The following is a 23,149-nucleotide window of genomic DNA, read 5'->3' on the forward strand; positions in this document are numbered from 1 at the left end:
AACCAAATGTCTTCCTGGCCCACCACTCCACCCTGGACGTGAACAGCCTTTACGACCAGGTCCACCTATACAAGGCAGCAGTGCCCACCTTCGCCCGGACCCTAAAGGATATCGCCCTCAACCGCAGACCCAACACCTCACACAGGAGCAACAGATCAACAGACACCCCGCCCAGACCAGCGGGACCCCCCCCAGGACCTACACATAGAGGACCCCCGCAGAGAGGACCTACATCCAGACCACAGCACCATCAACCACATCTACACCCCCACCCCAACCAATTAACTCCCCCCCAAGTCAACCATGCCCACACCCCATTTAGGCCCCCTCATATCAGACCTATGCCCCTCCTACCCACCCCAAGCCCCCCACTCCCACAAAGAGGGCCTCAACATGAAAGTCACACATACGCCCAGGCCGTGAGCAGGCAAACAGGCCCAACACCCACTCTTACACTAGCCCAAGCCAATGGCATGTACCAGATGCTCAGCAGGCTCTGCTCACAATTACTGGCCTGAGGCCAAACCACACAACCAACAACATTAGACACTTTATGGAACACAAAGCCTTCACTATTTCATCCTGGAATATCCAAGGCCTGAGGTCATCTGCCTTTGGCCTAAAGAGCAGGAATCTGGACTTCACCAAAGAAATCGGAAATACAGACATTGTCATCCTACAAGAAACATGGTATAGAGGAGACGGACCCACTGGTTGCCCTCTAGGTTACAGAGAGCTGGTAGTCCCATCCACCAAACTACCAGGTGTGAAACAGGGAAGGGACTCAGGGGTATGCTAATTTGGTATAGAGCAGACCTAACTCACTCTATTAAATAAATCAAAACAGGAACATTTTACATTTGGTTAGAAATTCAAAAGGAAATTATCTCAACTGAGAAAAATGTCCTCCTGTGTGCTACCTATATCCCCCCCACTAGAATCCCCATACTTTAATGAAGACAGTTTCTCCATCCTGGAGGGGGAAATCAATAATTTCCAGACCCAGGGACATGTACTAGTCTGTGGCGACCTAAATGCCAGAACTGGACAAGAACCTGACACCCTCAGCACACAGGGGGACAAACACCTACCTGGAGGTGACAGCATTCCCTCCCCCATATGCCCCCTAGGCACAACTACGACAACATAACCAACAAAAATGGGTCACGACTCCTGCAGCTCTGTCGCACACTGGGTATGTGCATAGTCAATGGTAGGCTTCGAGGGGACTCCTATGGTAGGTACACCTATAGCTCATCTCTTGGCAGTAGTACTGTAGACTACTTTATCACTGACCTCAACCCAGAGTCTCTCAGAGCGTTCACAGTCAGCCCACTGACACCCCTATCAGACCACAGCAAAATCACAGTCTACTTGAACAGAGCAATACTCAATCATGAGGCATCAAAGCCAAAAGAACTGAATAATATTAAGAAATGCTATAGATGGAAGGAAAGTAGTGTTGAAACCTACCAAAAAACAATTAGGAAACAACAAATTCAATCCATTCTAGACAACTTCCTGGACAAAACGTTCCACTGTAATAGTGAAGGTGTAAACTTGGCAGTAGAAAACCTAAACAGTATATTTGACCTCTCAGCTTCCCTATCAAATCTAAAAATCTCTAACAGAAAACCAAAGAAAAGTAATAACAGTGATAAATGGTTTGATGAAGAATGCAAAAACCTAAGAAAGAAATTGAGAAACCTATCCAACCAAAAACATAGAGACCCAGAAAACCTGAGCCTACGCCTTCACTATGGTGAATCACTAAAACAATACAGAAATACACTACGGAAAAGAAGGAACAGCATGTCAGAAATCAGCTCAATGTAATTGAAGAATCCATAGACTCTAACCACTTCTGGGAAAATTGGAAAACACTAAACAAACAACAACACGAAGAGCTATCTATCCAAAACGGAGATGTATGGGTAAACCACTTCTCCAATCTTTTTGGCCCTATAACAGAGAACAAACAGCAAATAAATATACATGATCAAATGCAAATCTTAGAATCAACTATTAAAGACTACCAGAACCCACTGGATTCTCCAATTACATTGAATGAACTACAGGATAAAATACAAACCCTCCAACCCAAAAAAGTCCTGTGGTGTTGATGGTATCCTCAATGAAATGATAAAATATACAGACCACAAATTTCAATTAGCTATACTTAAACTCTTTAACATCATCCTTAGCTCTGGCATCTTCCCCAACATCTGGAACCAAGGACTGATCACCCCAATCCACAAAAGTGGAGACAAATTTGACCCCAATAACTACCGTGGGATATCGTCAACAGCAACCTTAGGAAAATCCTCTGCATTATCATTAACAGCAGACTAGTTCATTTCCTCAGTGAAAACAATGTACTGAGCAAATGTCAAATTGGCTTTTACCAAATTACCGCAGACAGACCACGTGATTCACCCTGCACACCCTAATTGACAAACAAACAAACCAAAACAAAGGCAAAGTCTTCTCATGCTTTGTTGATTTCAAAAAAGCTTTTGACTCAATTTGGCATGAGGGTCTGCTATACAAATTGATGGAAAGTGGGGTTGGGGGAAAAACATACGACATTATAAAATCCATGTACACAAACAACAAGTGTGCGGTTAAAATTGGCAAAAAAACACACATTTCTTTCCACAGGGCCGTGGGGTGAGACAGGGATGCAGTTTAAGCCCCACCCTCTTCAACATATATATCAACGAATTGGCGAGGGCACTAGAACAGTCTGCAGCACCCGGCCTCACCCTACTAGAATCTGAAGTCAAATGTCTTCTGTTTGCTGACGATCTGATGCTTCTGTCACCAACCAAGGAGGGCCTACAGCAGCACCTAGATCTTCTGCACAGATTCTGTCAGACCTGGGCCCTGACAGTAAATCTCAGTAAGACAAAAATAATGGTGTTCCAAAAAAGGTCCAGTTGCCAGGACCACAAATACAAATTCCATCTAGACACCGTTGCCCTAGAGCACACAAAAAACTACACATACCTCGGCCTAAACATCAGCGCCACAGGTAACTTCCACAAAGCTGTGAACGATCTGAGAGACAAGGCAAGAAGGGCCTTCTATGCCATCAAAAGGAACATAAAATTTGACATACCAATTAGGATCTGGCTAAAAATACTTGAATCAGTTATAGAACCCATTGCCCTTTATGGTTCTGAGTTCTGGGGTCCGCTCACCAACCAATAATTCACAAAATGGGACAAACACCAAATTGAGACTCTGCATGCAGAATTCTGCAAAAACATCCTCCGTGTACAACGTAAAACACCAAATAATGCATGCAGAGCAGAATTAGGCCAATACCCGCTAATTATCAAAATCCAGAAAAGAGCCGTTAAATTCTATAACCACTTAAAAGGAAGCGATTCCCAAACCTTCCATAACAAAGCCATCACCTACAGAGAGATGAACTTGGAGAAGAGTCCCCTAAGTAAGCTTGTCCTGGGGCTCTGTTCACAAACACAAACAGACCCCACACAGCCCCAGGACAACAACAACAACAACACAACTAGACCCAACCAAATCATGAGAAAACAAAAAGAGAATTACTTGACACATTGGAAAGAACAAACAAAAAAACAGAGCAAACTAGAATGCTATTTGGCCCTAAACAGAGAGTACATAGTGGCAGAATACCTGACCACTGTGACTGACCCAAACTTAAGGAAAGCTTTGACTATGTACAGACTCAGTGAGCATAGCCTTGCTATTGAGAAAGGCCGCCGTAGGCAGACCTGGCTCTCAAGAGAAGACAGGCTATGTGCACACTGCCAACAAAATGAGGTGGAAACTGAGCTGCACTTCCTAACCTCCTGCCAAATGTATGACCATATTAGAGACACATATTTCCCTCAGATTACAGCCGATCCACAAAGAATTCGAAAACAAACCCAATTTTGATAAACTCCCTTATCTACTGGGTGAAAAACCACAGTGTGCCATCACAGCTGCAAGATTTGTGACCTGTTGCCACAAGAAAAGGGCAACCAGTGAAGAACAAACACCATTGTAAATACAACCCATATTTATGTTTATTTATTTTCCAATTTGTACTTTAACTATTTGCACATTGTTACAACACTGTATATATACATAATATGACATTTGAAATGTCTTTATTCTTTTGAAACTTCTGAGTGTAATGTTTACTGTTAATATTTATTGTTTATTTCACTTTTGTTTACTATCTACTTCACTTGCTTTGGCAATGTTAACACACGTTTCCCATGCCAATAAAGCCCTTAAATTGAATTGAATTGAATTGAATTGAGAGAGAGAGAGAGAGAGAGAGAGAGAGAGAGAGAGAGAGAGAGAGACTTTTTGACTTGTTGTCTTTCTTTAATGGTACATCCTCATCTAATTAATACCTCACCCCACCCCCCACCCCTTAAAATAAAGTACACAGATTACCAATATCCCCTGTACTGCATACTCACCTTTTCCTCTACCCCATGTTACAAAAACAACACCACACATCACAATAACCCAAACCTCACCAACTCTACAACCGTATATCCAGACAATCTTCCTCAGCTATACAGACAGCCCCCCCAACACACCATATTTCTTGAAACATCTCCACACTTTTTATCATTTTATAAAACTCAAATTCCACCCTAAGGCGCGCAGAGACCATCCCATTAAATAATAGTAAAGGGTCTGTTATCCCCCACCTTTGACCCTGTTCCTCCTTGTTAGCCAAATAGCTAACTTTGACTGAGCAAACAGAAAATTCAACAACACACATTTTTCCTTTTCCTTATTTGAATACCTGTACCCCATTATAAACATCCTGACAGTAAAACCCACCCCCAACCTCTCACACAGACATTCCAACTGAGACATTAAAGGCATTAACCTGGCGCACACAGAAAACACATGAATCACAGTTTCACTCATGACACAGAAAGGACACCCTGTCTGACTCCCCGGTTCAACCCGTGCTAACCAGCTGTTAGTGGCCAGGGCTCCATGTAAAACCCTCCACTGGAGGTCCCCTGACCTCTTTGGTACTGGGAGTTTGTAGAGCCCCCTCCATCTAAAACCAACCATACTCTCCGCTCCACATGCCCCCTGCCACTGATGTGCCTTCACTCCTGTTAGGCTCCTAATGTTCCTTACCTTAATGCAGAGGTTGTAGAGGGCTTTACCTCCCACCCCTCAAACTCGCCCAGGCTCGGAGTGTTAAAATCTAACAAGTCCTCCAGACCCCCTTGCCAGTCCCCAGTCTCTGCCGTCACGTGCAGTGGCGGAAACATTGGTGGCCCCTCCCCTTTGGCTGCTCAAACACCCCCCTACCGGCTCGGACAGTGCCTCCTGGACTTCCCCAGGAATCTCTCCAGCAGCCTAAGAGACGTTAGTCCTGTTTGTTTTGCTAGGACTTCTGGGGTTTTCCATCCATCCTCTCCCAGCAGTCGCAGGTCACCCAGCCTTAGTAATCCCGCTGCCATCAGTCGCCTCTTCAGGGTGGCTGACTGAACCCGATCTCAAAAGGATGACTGGGTTGTGGAAGATAGGCTCCTCCCACACCCACAGCCCAGGCTCCACACCCCCTTTCGTGTGGGCCTTAGTAGCTGCCAGGCCCTCAGCACCGCAGAGTAAAAATCAGAGAGTCCTGCTGTACTCAGCCCCTCCAGCCTCATGAGGAATAGCTGCCGGTCCAACCCTAATCCGCCAGCTCTCCTCAGCAGCGCGCATGCTGGCTCCCTCCATCCGACATCAGTATGGTACAGCAGTCTCTGTGCCGCCTTTAGTCGGAATGCAGCCACCCTGCTCTCCAGTTCCACCAGGCCCTGTCCTCCTTCATTTACGGACATATACAACACTGCCGCCCTCAGCCAGTGATGGCCCGACCAGAAGAAATCCACCAGCTTGCGTTGCAGGTCTGCGAGCAGCCCAGCAGGGGGTTGAGGACAGCCAGTTTATGCCACAGGGAAGATGCCACCAGGTTGTTGATTATCAGCACCCTCCCTCTATATGACACTTGGGACAGGAGCCACCTCCACCTGGCCAGTCTTGACACCACTGCCTGTGACAGCCCCTCCCAGTTCTTCCTGACCCACCTCTCCGAGCCCAGGTACACCCCCAATATTTTAAGCCCTTCACAACCCCACTGCAACCCCCCTGGAAGCAGAGGAGGGACCCTATCCCCCATGCCCCACATAACAGAGCTTTGCTCTTTCCCCAGTTTACCTTAGCTGACGAAGCTCCCTCGTACACCTTCAGACTATTCTCCAGTGCCTGCATATCCTGACCATCCCTGACCATCACAGAAACGTCATCTGCATACGCTGACACTGCTATGCCTGTCCAGCACACTCCTTGCAGTCTCCTGCGTAGCAGGCCCAAAAAAGGTTCAATGGCTAGTGTATATAACTGCCCTGATAGAGGGCATCCTTGTCTAATGCCCCGCCTCACCCAGACTGGCCTACTGAGCCCCCCTCCCACCTTAACCATACATGATGCCCCAGCATACAACATCTTCACATAGGCCAAAAACCTTTCCCCAAACCCAAACACAGACATCACATTAAACAGATACTCATGGTCCACTCTATCAAAGGCCTTCTCTTGATCTAAAGAGACCAGACCAAAGTTCACATTAGAACTTTCGACAAGTCCAACATGTCCCTGATTAAGAACAAGTTGTCCGTGATTAAGCGTCCTGGTATGCAATATGTCTGGTCCTTGTGTACTATAGAGTCCAGATGGGACTTTAGTCTGTTAGCGAGGACCTTGGCAAATATCTTGTAGTCCGCACAGAGCAATGCCACAGGCCTCCAGTTCTTAAGTTCACACAAGTCCCTTTTTTGGGCAGGAGAGTCAGAGCCGCCCGACGGCAGCTCATCGGCAACTCTCCTACCCCCGACGCATTCACGCAACACGCGAAAGAAGTCCAGTCCAATTATTCCCCAGAATTTTTATAAAACTCCACTGGGAGTCCATCGACCCCGGTGCACGGCCGGGGACATCTGGGTTACGGCCTCTGCCAGTTCATGGGACAACAGGGGAATGTCCATTTCATCCCTTTGTACCAGAGAGAGCTTAGGAGTTTGGCAAACAAAACCTGAGCACACATAGGATCACACAGTTCTGCCTTATACAATTCAGTATAAAACTCCACAGTCCGCTCCCGCATCTCCCCCACCACAGAGGTCACCCGCCCATCCGAAAGCCGTAGACAATGCATACCCTTGGCTTCACCGCTCTGTCTTTCCAAACCAAAGAAGAAGGAGCTGGGAGCATCCATCTCCTTGAGCATGGAGAACCTAGCTCTTACAAGTGCTCCCTTTGCTTTAACCTGGAAAAAACTGCCCAGGTCCCTACGTAGTTCAGCTAGATTAACCTGGAGGCCTACATTGCCTTGCCCCACCAGCTCTACCTCCATCTCACTAATACTACGTTCAAGTTCCCCCAATACTCTCCTAGCCTCTGAGGATGACAGAGCTGTATACTGTTGGCAGAAAAGCCGAATTTGGACTTTTCCCACATCCCACCATTGACTCAGAGACTCATACTCCCCTCTTCGCTGCCCCCACCTTTCCCAAAAAGTCTGGAAACCTGAGCAAAAAGTGGCATCTTGTAAGAGCTTTACATTAAACTTCCAATAGGATGCCTGCCGAGGCCCTGGTGAAATAGACAGCCGAGCCATGGTTATGTGATGATCCGAAAAACCCACCGGGAGAATGGTAGCGCCCAACAACCTATTGCTCTGATTCCTGGACATGTACAATCGATCAAGTCGGGCTGCACTCACCCTAGCCCCAAAGACCTTCACCCATGTATACTGTCTTGTGTTGGGATGTCTAGTTCTCCAAACATCAACTAGGTCAAATTGATTAATAATGTCCCTTAACACCCCCACTGAGCCTGAATGAGGCTCCTCCCCATTTCTGTCTTTCGTAAAATCCATCGTACAGTTCCAGTCCCCGCCGACCACCAGCGTCTCCTCAGGCGCTACCTGTGAGAGTTCCTTTCTAAGACACCCAAATAGAAGCCCCCTCTCTCTCCCTGTGTTGGGCGCATACACATTTATAAAGACAAAACCCCTGTTGTTAATTTCTGCCTTTACTACAAGCAGTCTACCTGTACACACCTCTTTTGAGGAGCAAATTTTTACAGACAGACCCGGTACAAAAAGGACTGCCACCCCTGCACTAACATTTGTTCCATGGCTCAGCACACTTGCCCCTTTCCACCAGAGCCCCCAATCAACTTCATTCACCACATCGCTATGCGTCTCCTGCAGAAACAACACTTGTACTTTTTTTTGTTTTACATATTCACCCAACACACTCCTCTTTCCCGCATCTCTGGCGCCATTAATATTAAGCGAGCCTACCCAAAGAGTCTCCATAAGAAGTGGGAGAAAAGCCAGCAAAGAAAGAGACCAATAGCAAAGCTCAAAAAACTCCAGTGCCAGAAAGAAAACTTTCATCTAGACAGTGTCTGAAGGTAGACCTTTACGCACAGTTGTGACCCACTTCCTTAACCTAAACCGTTTCCTGGGTGAGAGGACACCATGCCCCTCATTTTTCATTGCATGTTGCACTGATCTTACAAACTTTCCCGGATCGCAAAAAAAAGCCTCAAGATTAACTTTTTTCCCCTTAGTCTCCTTCAGGAACCTTGACAGTTCCCTCACTGTGTACTTTGACCCCTCTGACTGACTGGCTGTCAGCTCTGGACCAATGGAGGAGGAGTCTGAAAAGAAATCCTCCTCATCGTCTTCTTCCTCAGACTCACCTTCCTCCTCCTCATCTCCATCTCCCATCCTGACCACCTGTCCTTCCTCTCTAGTCGGGGCCTCCCCCCCCGCACCAGGCAACCTGACCACCTGCCCTTCCTCTCTAGTCGGGGCCTCCCCCCCCGCACCAGGCAAAGGTTCCTTGGTGTCTTTCATCACACCAGCCTCTGCCCTCCCACCTCCTTTCTTCTCCCCCCTTTTTCCTCTTCCGCTTGACACCCTCCTCCACCCCTCCTAGTCGCTCACCCTTCCCCACTACACTCTCCTCATCCACTAACATAACCTGACTAGACCCAGCCTCGTCTACACCACCATCTATAACATGACTAGACCCAGCCTCATCTACACCACCATCTATAGCATGACTAGGCCCAGCCTCATCTACACCACACTCCATAGCATGACTAGCCCCAGCCTCAGCTACACCACCATCCATCACACGACTAGACCCAGCCCCATCTACACCACCATCTATAGCATGACTAGGCCCAGCCCCATCTACACCACCATCTATAGCCTGACTAGACCCAGCCCCCATCTACACCACCACCTATAGCATGACTAGACCCAGCCTTAACTACACCACCATCTGTCGCATGACTAGGTCCAGCCTCTGCTGCCTGCGTCTCATGGACTCCTGCACGTTGACCTCGATTTCCTCCACTGGCGCTTGAACCCTCACCTTGTCTACGGCCTTTATGTGGGCACGCAAAGCTCTTATGCCCCAAATCCCCACACTCAAAGCACCGTAGACTATCTGTGCTGGCAAAACCTGCGTAGAGCCCCTCCCCATGCCTCACTTTAAAGTGCACATTTAACTGTTGCTCATTGTTGTTCAGAAACATGAACACTTGCCTCCGGAATGAAACAACGTGCTTGGACGGCATCTGCCTGAAAACCTGCCGACAGTACCACGAAAACCACTAGCAAACTTACCAAAACGACTCAACTCCTTCCTGATTTGATCATCCGTAATAAACGGAGGCAAATTTGCAACTACCACCCTGGTCGAAGGGGGTAGAAAGAGGAGAAATTGGGACCAACACATCCCTTACAAATATTCCGCTTGAAATGAGCCTACCCACCAAATGTGCCCTTTTCATGAACACAACCACAGCTTTGTTCATTCTGGACGCGGAATGTATAAATTCGGCTCCTACCTGTTCGCCGACCGCGAGCAGAACCTCCTCCACCTTAATTCCATTCTCAGGAACACACCTGAATCCATGCCGTAACGACAGCGTTTCCTCCGCGCTAGGCTGCGAAGCCATCGCTCACACCTCACCGTTCAAAACCCCAGGAAACTAAACCTCTGTCCTCTTCCTCTCTAACTTTGAAAAATAAAAAACAGTGGGTACCACTAAAACAAACAGTGCATTAACCCTCCACCATAGAAGAGAGAAAACAAGGAAGGAAAACAAACAAATTAGTTAGGACAAGCCTTCCACACCAAACACTCAAACTCCAAAAAACTCCCAGCATGCACAGAGAGAGAGAGAGAGAGAGAGAGAGAGAGAGAGAGAGAGAGAGAGAGAGAGAGAGAGAGAGAGAGAGAGAGAGAGAGAGGGAGAGAGAGAGAGAGAGAGAGAGAGAGAGAGAGAGAGAGAGAGAGAGAGAGAGAGAGAGAGAGAGAGAGAGAGAGAGAGAGAGAGAGGGAGGGAGGGAGGGAGGGAGGGAGGGAGGGAGGGAGGGAGGGAGGGAGGGAGGGAGGGAGAGACCGGCTGCTTCTGGTTTTGTTGTGGTACAGTCTTTAATTGTTTACTGCCCTCTGAGCTATAGATGGATGACTGGTAGACTGCTAGATGGCTTTTGCGTGTTTGCAGGTGTGTGTTTTTGTGTTTGTGTGTGTGTATGTGTGTGTGTGTGTGTGCGTGCGTGCGTGCGTGCGTGCGTGCGTGCGTGCGTGCGTGTGCGTGCATGTTCCCGAAGGCGACTGGAGGTCAGGTAGGAACATCAAAGACCATGTAATAATGTTGTCAGTACTGAGCGGCTGCTTGGCGACGGTTGCTCTGTTGATTGTTTTGGGGTTGTATTAGTGATTTTATCACAACAGACATACAGGTCACAACAGACAGACAGGTCAACAGACAGACAGGTCAACAGACAGACAGGTCAACAGCAGACAGACAGGGTCATAACAGACAGACAGGGTCACAACAGAGCGACACACTTTACATGCTGAAGCCCTCCTGCAGGACTTCAGACCTGCTGCTCCATGCTTTTTTAATAATAATAATAATTGATTACATTAGTAAAATAATCATCTCAAAGTTACTCCGTTTCTATCTTGCTCTCTCTCTCTTTTCGTCTATCTCCCTACTGTCCCTGTGTTTTGTAGATGCTCAGTAAATCAGGGTAGTTTAGTTGTGTGCATAGTGCATACATACCGGTGGGCAGCAGAGGGCTGGCAGTGGTTGCCTTGTCTTTCACCTGTATTGCTCTGAATCTTGGTAAACGTTCAGAAATATGCAATACATAAATGTACAGTAGGCATGGACTATGATTTATTTCTTAGATGAGTTTCCATGGGAGGCAGTGTAAATGTTATCTATTGGATGATGAGTTGCCATGGTGGACAGTGTAAATGTTATCTATTGGATGATGAGTTGCCATGGGAGACAGTGTAAATGTTATCTATTGGATGATGAGTTGCCATGGTGGGCAGTGTAAATGTTATCTTTTGGATGATGAGTTGCTATGGTGGGCAGTGTAAATGTTATCTATTGGATGATGAGTTGCCATGGTGGACAGTGTAAATGTTATCTATTGGATGATGAGTTGCCATGGGAGGCAGTGTATATGTTATCTATTGGATGATGAGTTGCTATGGTGGGCAGTGTAAATGTTATCTATTGGATGATGAGTTGCCATGGTGGGCAGTGTAAATGTTATCTATTGGATGATGAGTTGCTATGGTGGGCAGTGTAAATGTTATCTATTGGATGATGAGTTGCCATGGTGAGCAGTGTAAATGTTATCTATTGGATGATGAGTTGCCATGGTGGGCAGTGTAAATCTTATCTATTGGATGATGAGTTTCCATGGGAGGCCGTGTAAATGTTATCTATTGGATGATGAGTTGCCATGAGAGGCAGTGTATATATTATCTATTGGATGATAAGTTGCCATGGGATGCAGTGTAAATGCTATCTATTGGATGATGAGTTGCCATGGGAGACAGTGTAAATGTTATCTATTGGATGATGAGTTGCCATGGTGGGTAGTGTAAATGTTATCTATTGGATGATGAGTTGCCATGGTGAGCAGTGTAAATGTTATCTATTGGATGATGAGTTGCCATGGTGGGCAGTGTAAATGTTATCTATTGGATGATGAGTTGCCATGGGAGGCAGTGTAAATGTTATCTATTGGATGATCAGTTGCCATGGGAGACAGTGTAAATGTTATCTATTGGATGATGAGTTGCCATGGTGGGCAGTGTAAATGTTATGTATTGGATGATGAGTTGCCATGGTGGGCAGTGTAAATGTTATCTATTGGATGATGAGTTGCCATGGGAGACAGTGTAAATGTTATCTATTGGATGATGATTTGCCATGGTGGGCAGTGTAAATGTTATCTTTTGGATGATGAGTTGCCATGGGAGACAGTGTAAATGTTATCTATTGGATAATGAGTTGCCATGGTGGGCAGTGTAAATGTTATCTATTGGATGATGAGTTGCCATGGGAGACAGTGTAAATGTTATCTATTGGATGATGAGTTGCCATGGGAGACAGTGTAAATGTTATCTATTGGATGATGAGTTGCCATGGTGGGCAGTGTAAATGTTATCTATTGGATGATGAGTTGCCATGGGAGACAGTGTAAATGTTATCTATTGGATGATGAGTTGCCATGGTGGGCAGTGTAAATGTTATCTTTTGGATGATGAGTTGCCATGGGAGACAGTGTAAATGTTATCTATTGGATAATGAGTTGCCATGGTGGGCAGTGTAAATGTTATCTATTGGATGATGAGTTGCCATGGGAGACAGTGTAAATGTTATCTTTTGGATGATGAGTTGCCACGGTGGGTAGTGTAAATGTTATCTATTGGATCATGAGTTGCCATGGGATGCAGTGTAAATGTTATCTATTGGATGATGAGTTGCCATGAGAGGTAGTGTATATATAATAATAATAATAATAATAATAATATGCCATTTAGCAGACGCTTTTATCCAAAGCGACTTACAGTCATGCGTGCACACATTTTTTTTGTGTATGGGTGGTCCCGGGGATCGAACCCACTACCTTGGGGGATCGAACCCACTACCTTGGCGTTACAAGCGCCGTGCTCTACCAGCTGAGCTACAGAGGACCATTATCTATTGGATGATGAGTTGCCATGGGTAACTCACCTACAAACAAGCAATATTTCTGGCTCTCACAGACCTGTAACTTCTTCTTTAAGAGGCTCCTCTGTCCTCCACTCGTTACCTGTATTAATGGCACCTGTTTGAACTTGTTATCAGTATAAAAGACACCTGTCCACAACCTCAAACAGTCACACTCCAAACTCCACTATGGCCAAGACCAAAGAGCTGTCAAAGGACACCAGAAACAAAATTGTAGACCTGCACCAGGCTGGGGAAGACTGAATCTGCAATAGGTAAGCAGCTTGGTTTGAAGAAATCAACAGTGGGAGCAATTATTAGGAAATGGAAGACATACAAGACCACTGATAATCTCCCTCGATCTGGGGCTCCACGCAAGATCTCACCCCGTGGGGTCAAAATGATCACAAGAACGGTGAGCAAAAATACCAGAACCACACGGGGGGACCTAGTGAATGACCTGCAGAGAGCTGGGACCAAAGTAACAAAGCCTACCATCAGTAACACACTACGCCGCCAGGGACTCAAATCCTGCAGTGCCAGACGTGTCCCCCTGCTTAAGCCAGTACAAGTCCAGGCCCGTCTGAAGTTTGCTAGAGTGCATTTGGATGATCCAGAAGAGGATTGGGAGAATGTCATATGGTCAGATGAAACCAAAATAGAACTTTTTGGTAAAAACTCAACTCGTTGTGTTAGGAGGACAAAGAATGCTGAGTTGCATCCAAAGAACACCATACCTACTGTGAAGCATGGGGGTGGAAACATCATGCTTTGGGGCTGTTTTTCTGCAAAGGGACCAGGACGACTGATCCGTGTAAAGGAAAGAATGAATGGGGCCATGTATCGTGAGATTTTGAGTGAAAACCTCCTTCCATCAGCAAGGGCATTGAAGATGAAACGTGGCTGGGTCTTTCAGCATGACAATGATCCCAAACACACCGCCCGGGAACGAAGGAGTGGCTTCGTAAGAAGCATTTCAAGGTCCTGGAGTGGCCTAGCCAGTCTCCAGATCTCAACCCCATAGAAAATCTTTGGAGGGAGTTGAAAGTCTGTGTTGCCCAGAGACAGCCCCAAAACATCACTGCTCTAGAGGAGATCTGCATGGAGGAATGGGCCAAAATACCAGCAACAGTGTGTGAAAACCTTGTGAAGACTTACAGAAAACGTTTGACCTGTGTCATTGGCAACAAAGGGTATATAACAAAGTATTGAGAAACTTTTGTTATTGACCAAATACTTATTTTCCACCATAATTTGCAAATAAATTCATAAAAAATCCTACAATGTGATTTTCTGGATTTTTTTTCTCTCATTATGTCTGTCATAGTTGACGTGTACCTTATGATGAAAATTACGGGCCTCTCTCATCTTTTTAAGTGGGAGAACTTGCACAATTGGTGGCTGACTAAATACTGTTTTTCCCCACTGTAAATAATAACAGATGATAGGACGAAGTTGTCATCTCTCTCTATTGTTCTCTACCCTCCTTCTCTCTCTCTCTCTCTCTCTCTCTCTCTATCTCTCTCTCTCTCTCTCTCTCTCTCTCTCTCTTTCTTTCTCTCTTTCTTTCTCTCTCTCTCTTTCTCTCTCTCACTCTCTCTCTCTCACCCTCTCTCTCTCTCTCTCTCTCTCTCTCTCGCTCTCTCTCTCTCTCACTCTCTCACTCTCTCTCTCTCTCTCTCTCTCTCTCTTTCTTTCTCTCTCACCCTCTCTCTCACTCTCGCTCTCTCTTTCTCTCTCGCCCCCCCTCTCTCTCTCTCTCTCTCTCTCTCTCTCTCTCTCTCTCTCCTCTCTTTCTCTCTCTCTCTATTAAATTAAAAATTAAATTTCAATGTAAGTGCTTTATTGGCATGCAATGGGTTCTATAACTGATTCAAGTATTTTTAGCCAGATCCTAATTGGTATGTGAAATTTTATGTTCCTTTTGATGGCATAGAAGGCCCTTCTTGCCTTGTCTCTCAGATCGTTCACAGCTTTGTGGAAGTTACCTGTGGCGCTGATGTTTAGGCTGAGGTATGTATCGTTTTTTGTGTGCTCTAGGGCAACGGTGTTTGGATTGAATTTGCATTTGTGGTCCTGGCAACTGGACCTTTTTTGGAACACCATTATTTTTGTCTTACTGAGATTTACTGTCAGGGCCCAGGTCTGACAGAATCTGTGCAGAAGATCTAGGTGCTGCTGTAGGCCCTCCTTGGTTGGTGACAGAAGCACCAGATCATCAGCAAACAGTAGACATTTGACTTCAGATTCTAGTAGGGTGAGGCCGGGTGCTGCAGACTGTTCTAGTGCCCTCGCCAATTCGTTCATCTATATATGTTGAAGAGGGTGGGGCTTAAACTGCATCCCAGTCTCACCCCACGGCCCTGTGGAAAGAAATGTGTGTGTTTTTTGCCAATTTTAACCTCACACTTGTTTTTTGTGTACATGGATTTTATAATGTTGTATGTTTTTCCCCCAACCCCACTTTCCATCAATTTGTATAGCAGACCCTCATGCCAAATTGAGTCAAAAGCTTTTTTGAAATCAACAAAGCATGAGAAGACTTTGCCTTTGTTTTGGTTTGTTTGTTTGTCAATTAGGGTGTGCAGGGTGAATACCTGGTCTGTCGTACGGTAATTTGGTAAAAAGCCTATTTGACATTTGCTTAGTACATTGTTTTCACTGAGGAAAGGAACTAGTCTGCTGTTAATGATAATGCAGAGGATTTTCCCAAGGTTGCTGTTGACGCATATCCCACGGTAGTTATTGGGGTCAAATTTGTCTCCACTTTTATGGATTGGGGTGATCAGTCCTTGGTTCCAAATATTGGGGAAGATGCCAGAGCTAAGGATGATGTTAAAGAGTTCCAATTGGAATTTGTGGTCTGTATATTTTATCATTTCATTGAGGATACCATCAACACCACAGGCCTTTTTGGGTTGGAGGGTTTGTATTTTGTCCTGTAGTTCATTCAATGTAATTGGAGAATCACGTGGGTTCTGGTAGTCTTTAATAGTTGATTCTAAGATTTGCATTTGATCGTGTAATTTTTTGTGCTGTTTGTTCTTTGTTATAAGGCCAAAAAGATTGGAGAAGTGGTTTACCCATACATCTCCATTTTGGATAGATAGCTCTTCGTGTTGTTGTTTGTTTAGTGTTTTCCAATATTCCCAGAAGTGGTTAGAGTCTATGGATTCTTCAATTACATTGAGCTGATTTCTGACATGCTGTTCCTTCTTTTTCTGTAGTGTATTTCTGTATTGTTTTAGTGATTCACCATAGTGAAGGCGTAGGCTCAGGTTTTCTGGGTCTCTACGTTTTTGGTTGGATAGGTTTCTCAATTTCTTTCTTAGGTTTTTGCATTCTTCATCAAACCATTTGTCACTGTTTTTTATTTTCTTCGGTTTTCTGTTAGAGATTTTTAGATTTGATAGGGAAGCTGAGAGGCCAAATATACTGTTTAGGATGAACTATAGGTGTACCTACCATAGGAGTCCCCTAGAAACCTACCATTGACTATGTACATACCCAGTGTGCGACAGAGCTGCAGGAGTTGTGACCCGTCTTTGTTGGTTATGTTGTCGTAGTTGTGCCTAGGGGGGCATATGGGGGAGGGAATGCTGTCACCTCCAGGTAGGTGTTTGTCCCCCTGTGTGCTGAGGGTGTCAGGTTCTTGACCAGTTCTGGCATTTAGGTCGCCACAGACTAGTACATGTCCCTGGGTCTGGAAATGATTGATTTCCCCCTCCAGGATGGAGAAGCTGTCTTCATTAAAGTATGGGGATTCTAGTGGGGGGATATAGGTAGCACACAGGAGGACATTCTTCTCTGTTGAGATAGTTTCCTTTTGAATTTCTAGGCAAATGTAAAATGTTCCTGTTTTGATTAATTTAATAGATTGAGTTAGGTCTGCTCTATACCAAATTAGCATACCCCCTGAGTCCCTTCCCTGTTTCACACCTGGTAGTTTGGTGGATGGGACTACCAGCTCTCTGTAACCTAGAGGGCAACCAGTGGGTCCGTCTCCTCTATACCATGTTTCTTGTAGGATGACAATGTCTGTATTTCCGATTTCTTTTGTGAAGTCCAGGTTCCTGCTTTCTAGGCCAAAGGCAGATGACCTCAGGCCTTGGATATTCCAGGATGAAATAGTGAAGGCTTTGTGTTCCATAAAGTGTCTAATGTTGTTGGTTGTGTGGTTTGGCCTCAGGCCAGTAATTGTGAGCAGAGCCTGCTGAGCATCTGGTACATGCCATCGACTTGGGCTAGTGTAAGAGTGGGGGTTGGGCCTGTTTGCCTGCTTACGGCCTGGGCGTATGTGTGACTTTCATGTTGAGGCCCTCTTTGCTGGAGTGGGGGGCATGGGGGGGGTGTCTGTTGAGTGTCTCGCTGGTCTGGGCGGGGTGTCTGTTGATCTGTTGCTCCTGTGTGAGGTGTTGGGTCTGCGGTTGAGGGCGATATCCTTTAGGGCCCGGGCGAAGGTGGGCACTGCTGCCTTGTATAGGTGTACCTGGTCGTAAAGGCTGTTCACGTCCAGGGTGGAGTGGTGGGCCAGGTAGACATTTGGTTTTGATGCACAGTCACGGGAAATACTTGCGTTTACCTGCTGTATGGTAGCAGGGTGGAAGTATTTTCGTGGTAGCAGGGTTGAGATAACCACTTGTGCATTGGGGAAGTAGAAGAAGCTTTTTCTATCACTCCCTTGAGTGCTGTGGCCACACTTTCCTGCTGTGTTCTCAGGTTGTTTGTGCCTGTGTGTATTATTATGTGGCTGGGTGATCCTAGTTGGTCCTCAGACAGAAGGTCTAGGGCGCGCTGGGTGTTTGGACACCAGAGTTTAGACACTCTGCATTTGGGAAAAAGTTTATTTTCTTGTATGTATTTCCCATTTGAGTCCATAAGAAGTACAATTTGTGGCTTGTGTATGTCCTCAATGGGTGTGGGGGGGTTGTCATGAGGGCTTTCAGGGTGGCTAACAGGGGGGGTGCTCAGAGGGGTTGGGATCCCCAGGGCTTGGGGTTCTTCATTTGTTTGTCTGGGTGTGATGTCGAGGCTATGGTCAGGGTCTAGGGTGTACTCTTCTGCTGCGGTATCGAGACTCTGGCCAGGATCTGAGGTGGGCTGTTCTCTAATGGGTTGTTCAATGTCACCCGTCATCGTTCTCACCTTCTCCTCCAGCACTCTGATCCTCTCCTCTAGTGCTCTGTTCTTCTCCTGCTCCTGCTCTTTCTCCTGTTGAAGTTGTCTCACCACAGTCCAGAGTGCAGACATGTCTCTCTCCACCTCCAGCCTCCAGGTCTGGTTAAGGGGGTGTTGTTGTGCTGGACTGTTGTCTGGGTCTGTGCTGACTGGAGTGTGTTCACCTGCCGTTCCAGCTCCACCTGCCTTACCTCCAGCTGGGTGAATGTATCCTTCATTTCAATGAGGGAGTAGTACTCTGTGCTGGGAAGTTGACTTTCCACTTGGGGTTGCTCTGTGGGGTTATTTAATGAAGAGGTCTGGTCTGACCCGCTCGGGGTGGGGGTATCTTTCTCAAGGGAGAGCTTCTCCTGCTGAGCTATTTCTTTGATTAGGTGAAAGTCCAGCTGGAACTGTTTGGGGTTGCCCTGTACCAATACTGTTCCAGATTTATAGAGATTTATATTAGCTGACTCAGAGTCCTCGTTGTCTAGTATCCTGATTTTCCAACCATCGCTAACACCCCCCCTCTTAACAGAGGGGTAGTGTGTTAATATAGAACTGTGCCATGCCAGGGGATGGTCTGTGTGGAAGATAAGGTTGCTTATGTTCCCATTTTTATAAAAGTCAGCTAAAAGTGTTTCCTGATTTCCCATAAGGAGCTTCATTTTGTACACTTTTCGTGTCTTATCATTCTTTACATTCAGAGGGTACTGTATTTTAATGACCTCTGAACAGCGGGGGGTGCTTCTAAGGCCTCTCCATTTGGTTGGGGTAGACTGTGCGACTCTCCTGCCATTGTTGGGCTCAAGGGCTTTGACACCTCTCACTTCACACGTCAGTGCTAATTGAAGTTGTATCTCTTTGTACTAGAAAGCTTGGTAGCCTTAGCATTCAGTCCTTAAAGTAAAATATATAATTGTAATGTATTTTTCTTCTTGGTTTTTTAAAGTAAAAAATTGCTTCAGACTAAACATTACTCACTCAGTTCCAGGTTGGATGGTGTTTTCAGGTTTCTGTTTGTTTGCCAGAGCATTTGCTGTATAGCTTGGGAATAGTTATCCTTGGTAGTAGAAGCCTACCAGGTAATTCCAGGTAATTCTGTCCAAAATCAGGTTGTCGGTTTGTAGTTTTGGTTTGGAATGAAGGTTATGTTGTGGAGGGTAGCATCCTGTATATGTCCCTGCCAAAAAATCCAAGTTTATCTAACTCTAAATCTATATTTATTTTTTGTAAAAACATGCTGTAAAATTCAGGAGCATCTCTCTCTCTCTTTCTCTTTCTCTCTCTCTTTCTTTCTCTCTCTCAATTCAATTTAAGGGCTTTATTGGCATGGGAAACATATGTTAACATAGCCAAAGCAAGTGAAATAGGTAATAAACAAAATTGAAATAAACAATAAGAAATGAACAGTAAACATTACACTCACAAAAGTTCCAAAGGAATAGAGACAATTAAAATGTCATATAATGTCTATATTCAGTGTTGTAATGATGTGCAAATAGTTAAAGTGCAAAAGGGAAAATAAATAAACATAAATACGGGTTGTATTTAAATTGTGTTTGTTCTTCACTGGTTGCCCTTTTCTTATGGCATCAGATCACACATTTTGCTGCTGTGATGGCACACTGTGGTATTTCACCCAGTAGATATAGGAGTTTATCAAAATTGGATTTGTTTTCGAATTATTTGTGGGTCTGTGTAATCTGAGGGAAATATGTGTCTCTATGGTCATACATTTGGCAGGAGGTTAGGAAGTGCATCTCAGTTTCCACCTCATTTTGTGGGCAGTGTGCACATAGCCTGTCTTCTGTTGAGAGCCAGGTCTGCCTACGGCTGCCTTTCTCAATAGCAAGGCTATGCTCACTGAGTCTGTACATAGTCAAAGCTTTCCTTAATTTTGGGTCAGTCACGGTGGTCAGGTATTCTGCCACTGTGTACTCTCTGTTTAGGGCCACATAGCATTCTAGTTTGCTCCGTTTTTTTGTTAATTCTTTCCAATGTGTCAAGTAATTATCTTTTTGTTTTCTAATGATTTGGCTGGGTCTAATTTTGTTGCTGTCCTGGGGCTCTGTGGGGTCTGTTTGTGTTTGTGAACAGAGCCCCAGGACCAGCTTGCTTAGGGGACTCTTCTCCAGGTTAATCTCTCTGTAGGTGATGGCTTTGTTATGGTATAAAATCGCTTTCTTTTAGGTGGTTGTAGAATTTAACTGCTTTTCTGGATTTGGATAATTAGCGGGTATTGGCCTAATTCTGCTCTGCATGTATTATTTGGAGTTTTACGTTGTACACGGAGGATATTTTTGCAGAATTCTGCATGCAGAGTCTCAAGTTGGTGTTTGTTCCATTTTGTGAATTCTTGGTTGGTGAGCGGACCACAGACCGCACAACCATAAAGGGCAATGGGTTCTATAACTGATTCAAGTATTTTTAGCCAGATCCTAATTGGTATGTCAAATTTTATGTTCCTTTTGATGGCATTGAAGGCCCTTCTTGCCTTCTCTCTCAGATTGTTCACAGCTTTGTGGAAGTTACCTGTGGCGCTGATGTTTAGGCCGAGGTATGTATAGTTTTTTGTGTGCTCTAGGGCAACGGTGTCTAGAATGAATTTGTATTTGTGGTCCTGGCAACTGGACCTTTTTTGAAACACCATTATTTTTGTCATACTGAGATGTACTGTTTCTCTCTCTCTCTCTCTCTCTCTCTCTCTCTCTCTCTCTCTCTCTCTCTCTCTCTCTCTCTCTCTCTCTCTCTCTCTTTCTCTCTCTCTCTCTCTCAATCTATCTCTCTCTCTCTCTATCTCTCTCTCTCTCTCTCTCTCTCTCTCTGTCTCACTAAGGCCATATGTCCTGCAGATGATGTGGTTTGACATTTAAAATGTAATAATTACACTGATTAAACCAGAAAACAAATGAAAAGAACACAAACAACATCAACAACAGCATAGGCCTTTGCTTTGATTAGGAGGACACAGTCATGCTGTAGGAATGTCACATATTTTTGTCCCGTAGAATAAATCACATCCAGGTTTAACTCACTCATTCTATTAACTCCATCCTTTTACTGTGGGGACATCAGTCAATCCCAATAGACTTTATGAAAATGCTACAAATTAAACATAAAAGGCATTGTTCGTGTCAATGTAATGTCATAAGGGATGAAGCTAGCACTTGAAGACAAAAGCCATTGTTCAGATGCATGAGATATTTAAAGATGGTTTAGATATGAAGGTCAATTTCTCTTGGGCAACATTGAAGGGTTCTGGTACACGTCTATTTTTTCATTTAAACAGCAACATTTTACATTCTACAACGTCAGTGAAAGAATATTGACAACAAATGTCTCGTGAGTGGCGCAGTGGTCTAAGGCACTGCATCGCAGTGCTAACTGTGCCACTAGAGAGCCTGGTTCGAATCCAGGCTCTGTCGCAGCCGGCCGCGACCGGGAGACTCATGGGCGGCGCACAATTGGCCCAGCGTCGTCCAGGGTAGGGGAGGGAATGGCCGGCAGGGATGTAGCTCAGTTGATAGAGCATGGCGTTTGCAACGCCAGGGTTGTGGGTTCGATTCCCACGGGGGATAAGAGCGTCTGCTAAATGACTAAAATGTAAATGGTGAGACCTTAATCCGTTGTCACAAATACCATTTACCTGGACCCTCTCTCTTGCTGTGTTGCCCCCTCTAGGTAACCATCCGTCATTCTACCCCAAACTGCCCCATGCCATCCATCGTCACCTAGGCAACCTGACGGCCATGATGTCACAGCTCGAGTCACCGGAGCAACAACACCTGCTGAGGCTGATCCAGATGGTCGCAGAGAAACAGCCTGTGTCTGAGTGACTTGCCAGTAACAAACCCCTGGCAATAATGGGATACTAAGGGAAGAGTAATGGGAGAGTAATCGGAGAGTAATGGGAGAGTAATGGGATACTAAGGGAAGAGTAATTGGAGTGTAATGGGAGAGTAATGGGAGACTAAGGGGAGAGTAATGGGAGAGTAATGGGAGACTAAGGGAGACATAGGGGAGAGTAATGGGAGACAAAGGGGAGACTTAGGGGAGAGTAATGGGAGACTAAGGGGAGAGTAATGGGAGACTAAGGGGAGACTAAGGGGAGAGTAATGGGAGACTAAGGGGAGAGTAATGGGAGAGTAATGGGAGACTAAGGGGAGACTAAGGGGAGAGTAATGGGAGACTAAGGGGAGAGTAATGGGATACGAAGGGGAGACTTAGGGGAGAGTAATGGGAGACTAATGGGAGACTAAGGGGAGACTAAGGGGAGAGTAATGGGAGACTAAGGGGAGAGTAAGGGGAGACTAAGGGGAGAGTAATGGGAGAGGGGAAAGTATGCTAGAGGGATGTTCTCACACATATAAAGAGAGAACAAGCTGAGTCATCATAAACCCCTACTGAGGGGAGTAGGGGGATGTGCAGTACACACACACACACACACACACACACACACACACACACACACACACTATACTCTCTCATTATGAGTGTGTAGAGAATGCATCCGTCATCAGTATTGTTCAATATTTTCACACTTCCTGTCTCTCTCATACTCATGACGCAAGAGTCCCAACTGATGATCAGATTAATTAATCAGGGAAACCCCTAATGAGTCATTCAGCGTATCTCCATTCAGGAGGAAAGAGTGAGAGAGAGAGAGAGAGAGAGAGAGAAAGAGAGTTAGCAAAAAAGAGAGAGAGAGCTAGTGAGAGAAGGAGAAAGAGAGCAAAAGAGAGAGTTTGAGAAAGAGAGAGAGAGAGTGAGAGAAAAAAAGAGAGAGAAAGAAAAAGTTACAGATAGAAAATGTGAAAGGGAGCACACAAAAAACAAAAGAATGAGAGAAAAACAACAACAACAACAACAACAACAA

The 23,149-nt window shown here is 45.4% G+C and overlaps 1 protein-coding gene across 1 annotated transcript in view; it reads left to right on the top strand.

Moving 5' to 3' along the window:
• LOC121568465 (ventricular zone-expressed PH domain-containing protein-like) overlaps positions 1–23,149 on the top strand; it is a 103,018-nt gene that overhangs the window by 66,406 nt on the left and 13,463 nt on the right. The window contains exons 4-5 of the mRNA XM_045216734.1: positions 21,955–22,097; positions 22,982–22,984. Coding sequence (XP_045072669.1) covers positions 21,955–22,097; positions 22,982–22,984 — 146 coding nt within the window. The remainder of the gene's footprint in view (positions 1–21,954; positions 22,098–22,981; positions 22,985–23,149) is intronic.

The sequence above is a fragment of the Coregonus clupeaformis genome, chromosome 6 (genome assembly GCF_020615455.1).
Source record: "Coregonus clupeaformis isolate EN_2021a chromosome 6, ASM2061545v1, whole genome shotgun sequence".
NCBI lineage: Eukaryota > Metazoa > Chordata > Actinopteri > Salmoniformes > Salmonidae > Coregonus > Coregonus clupeaformis.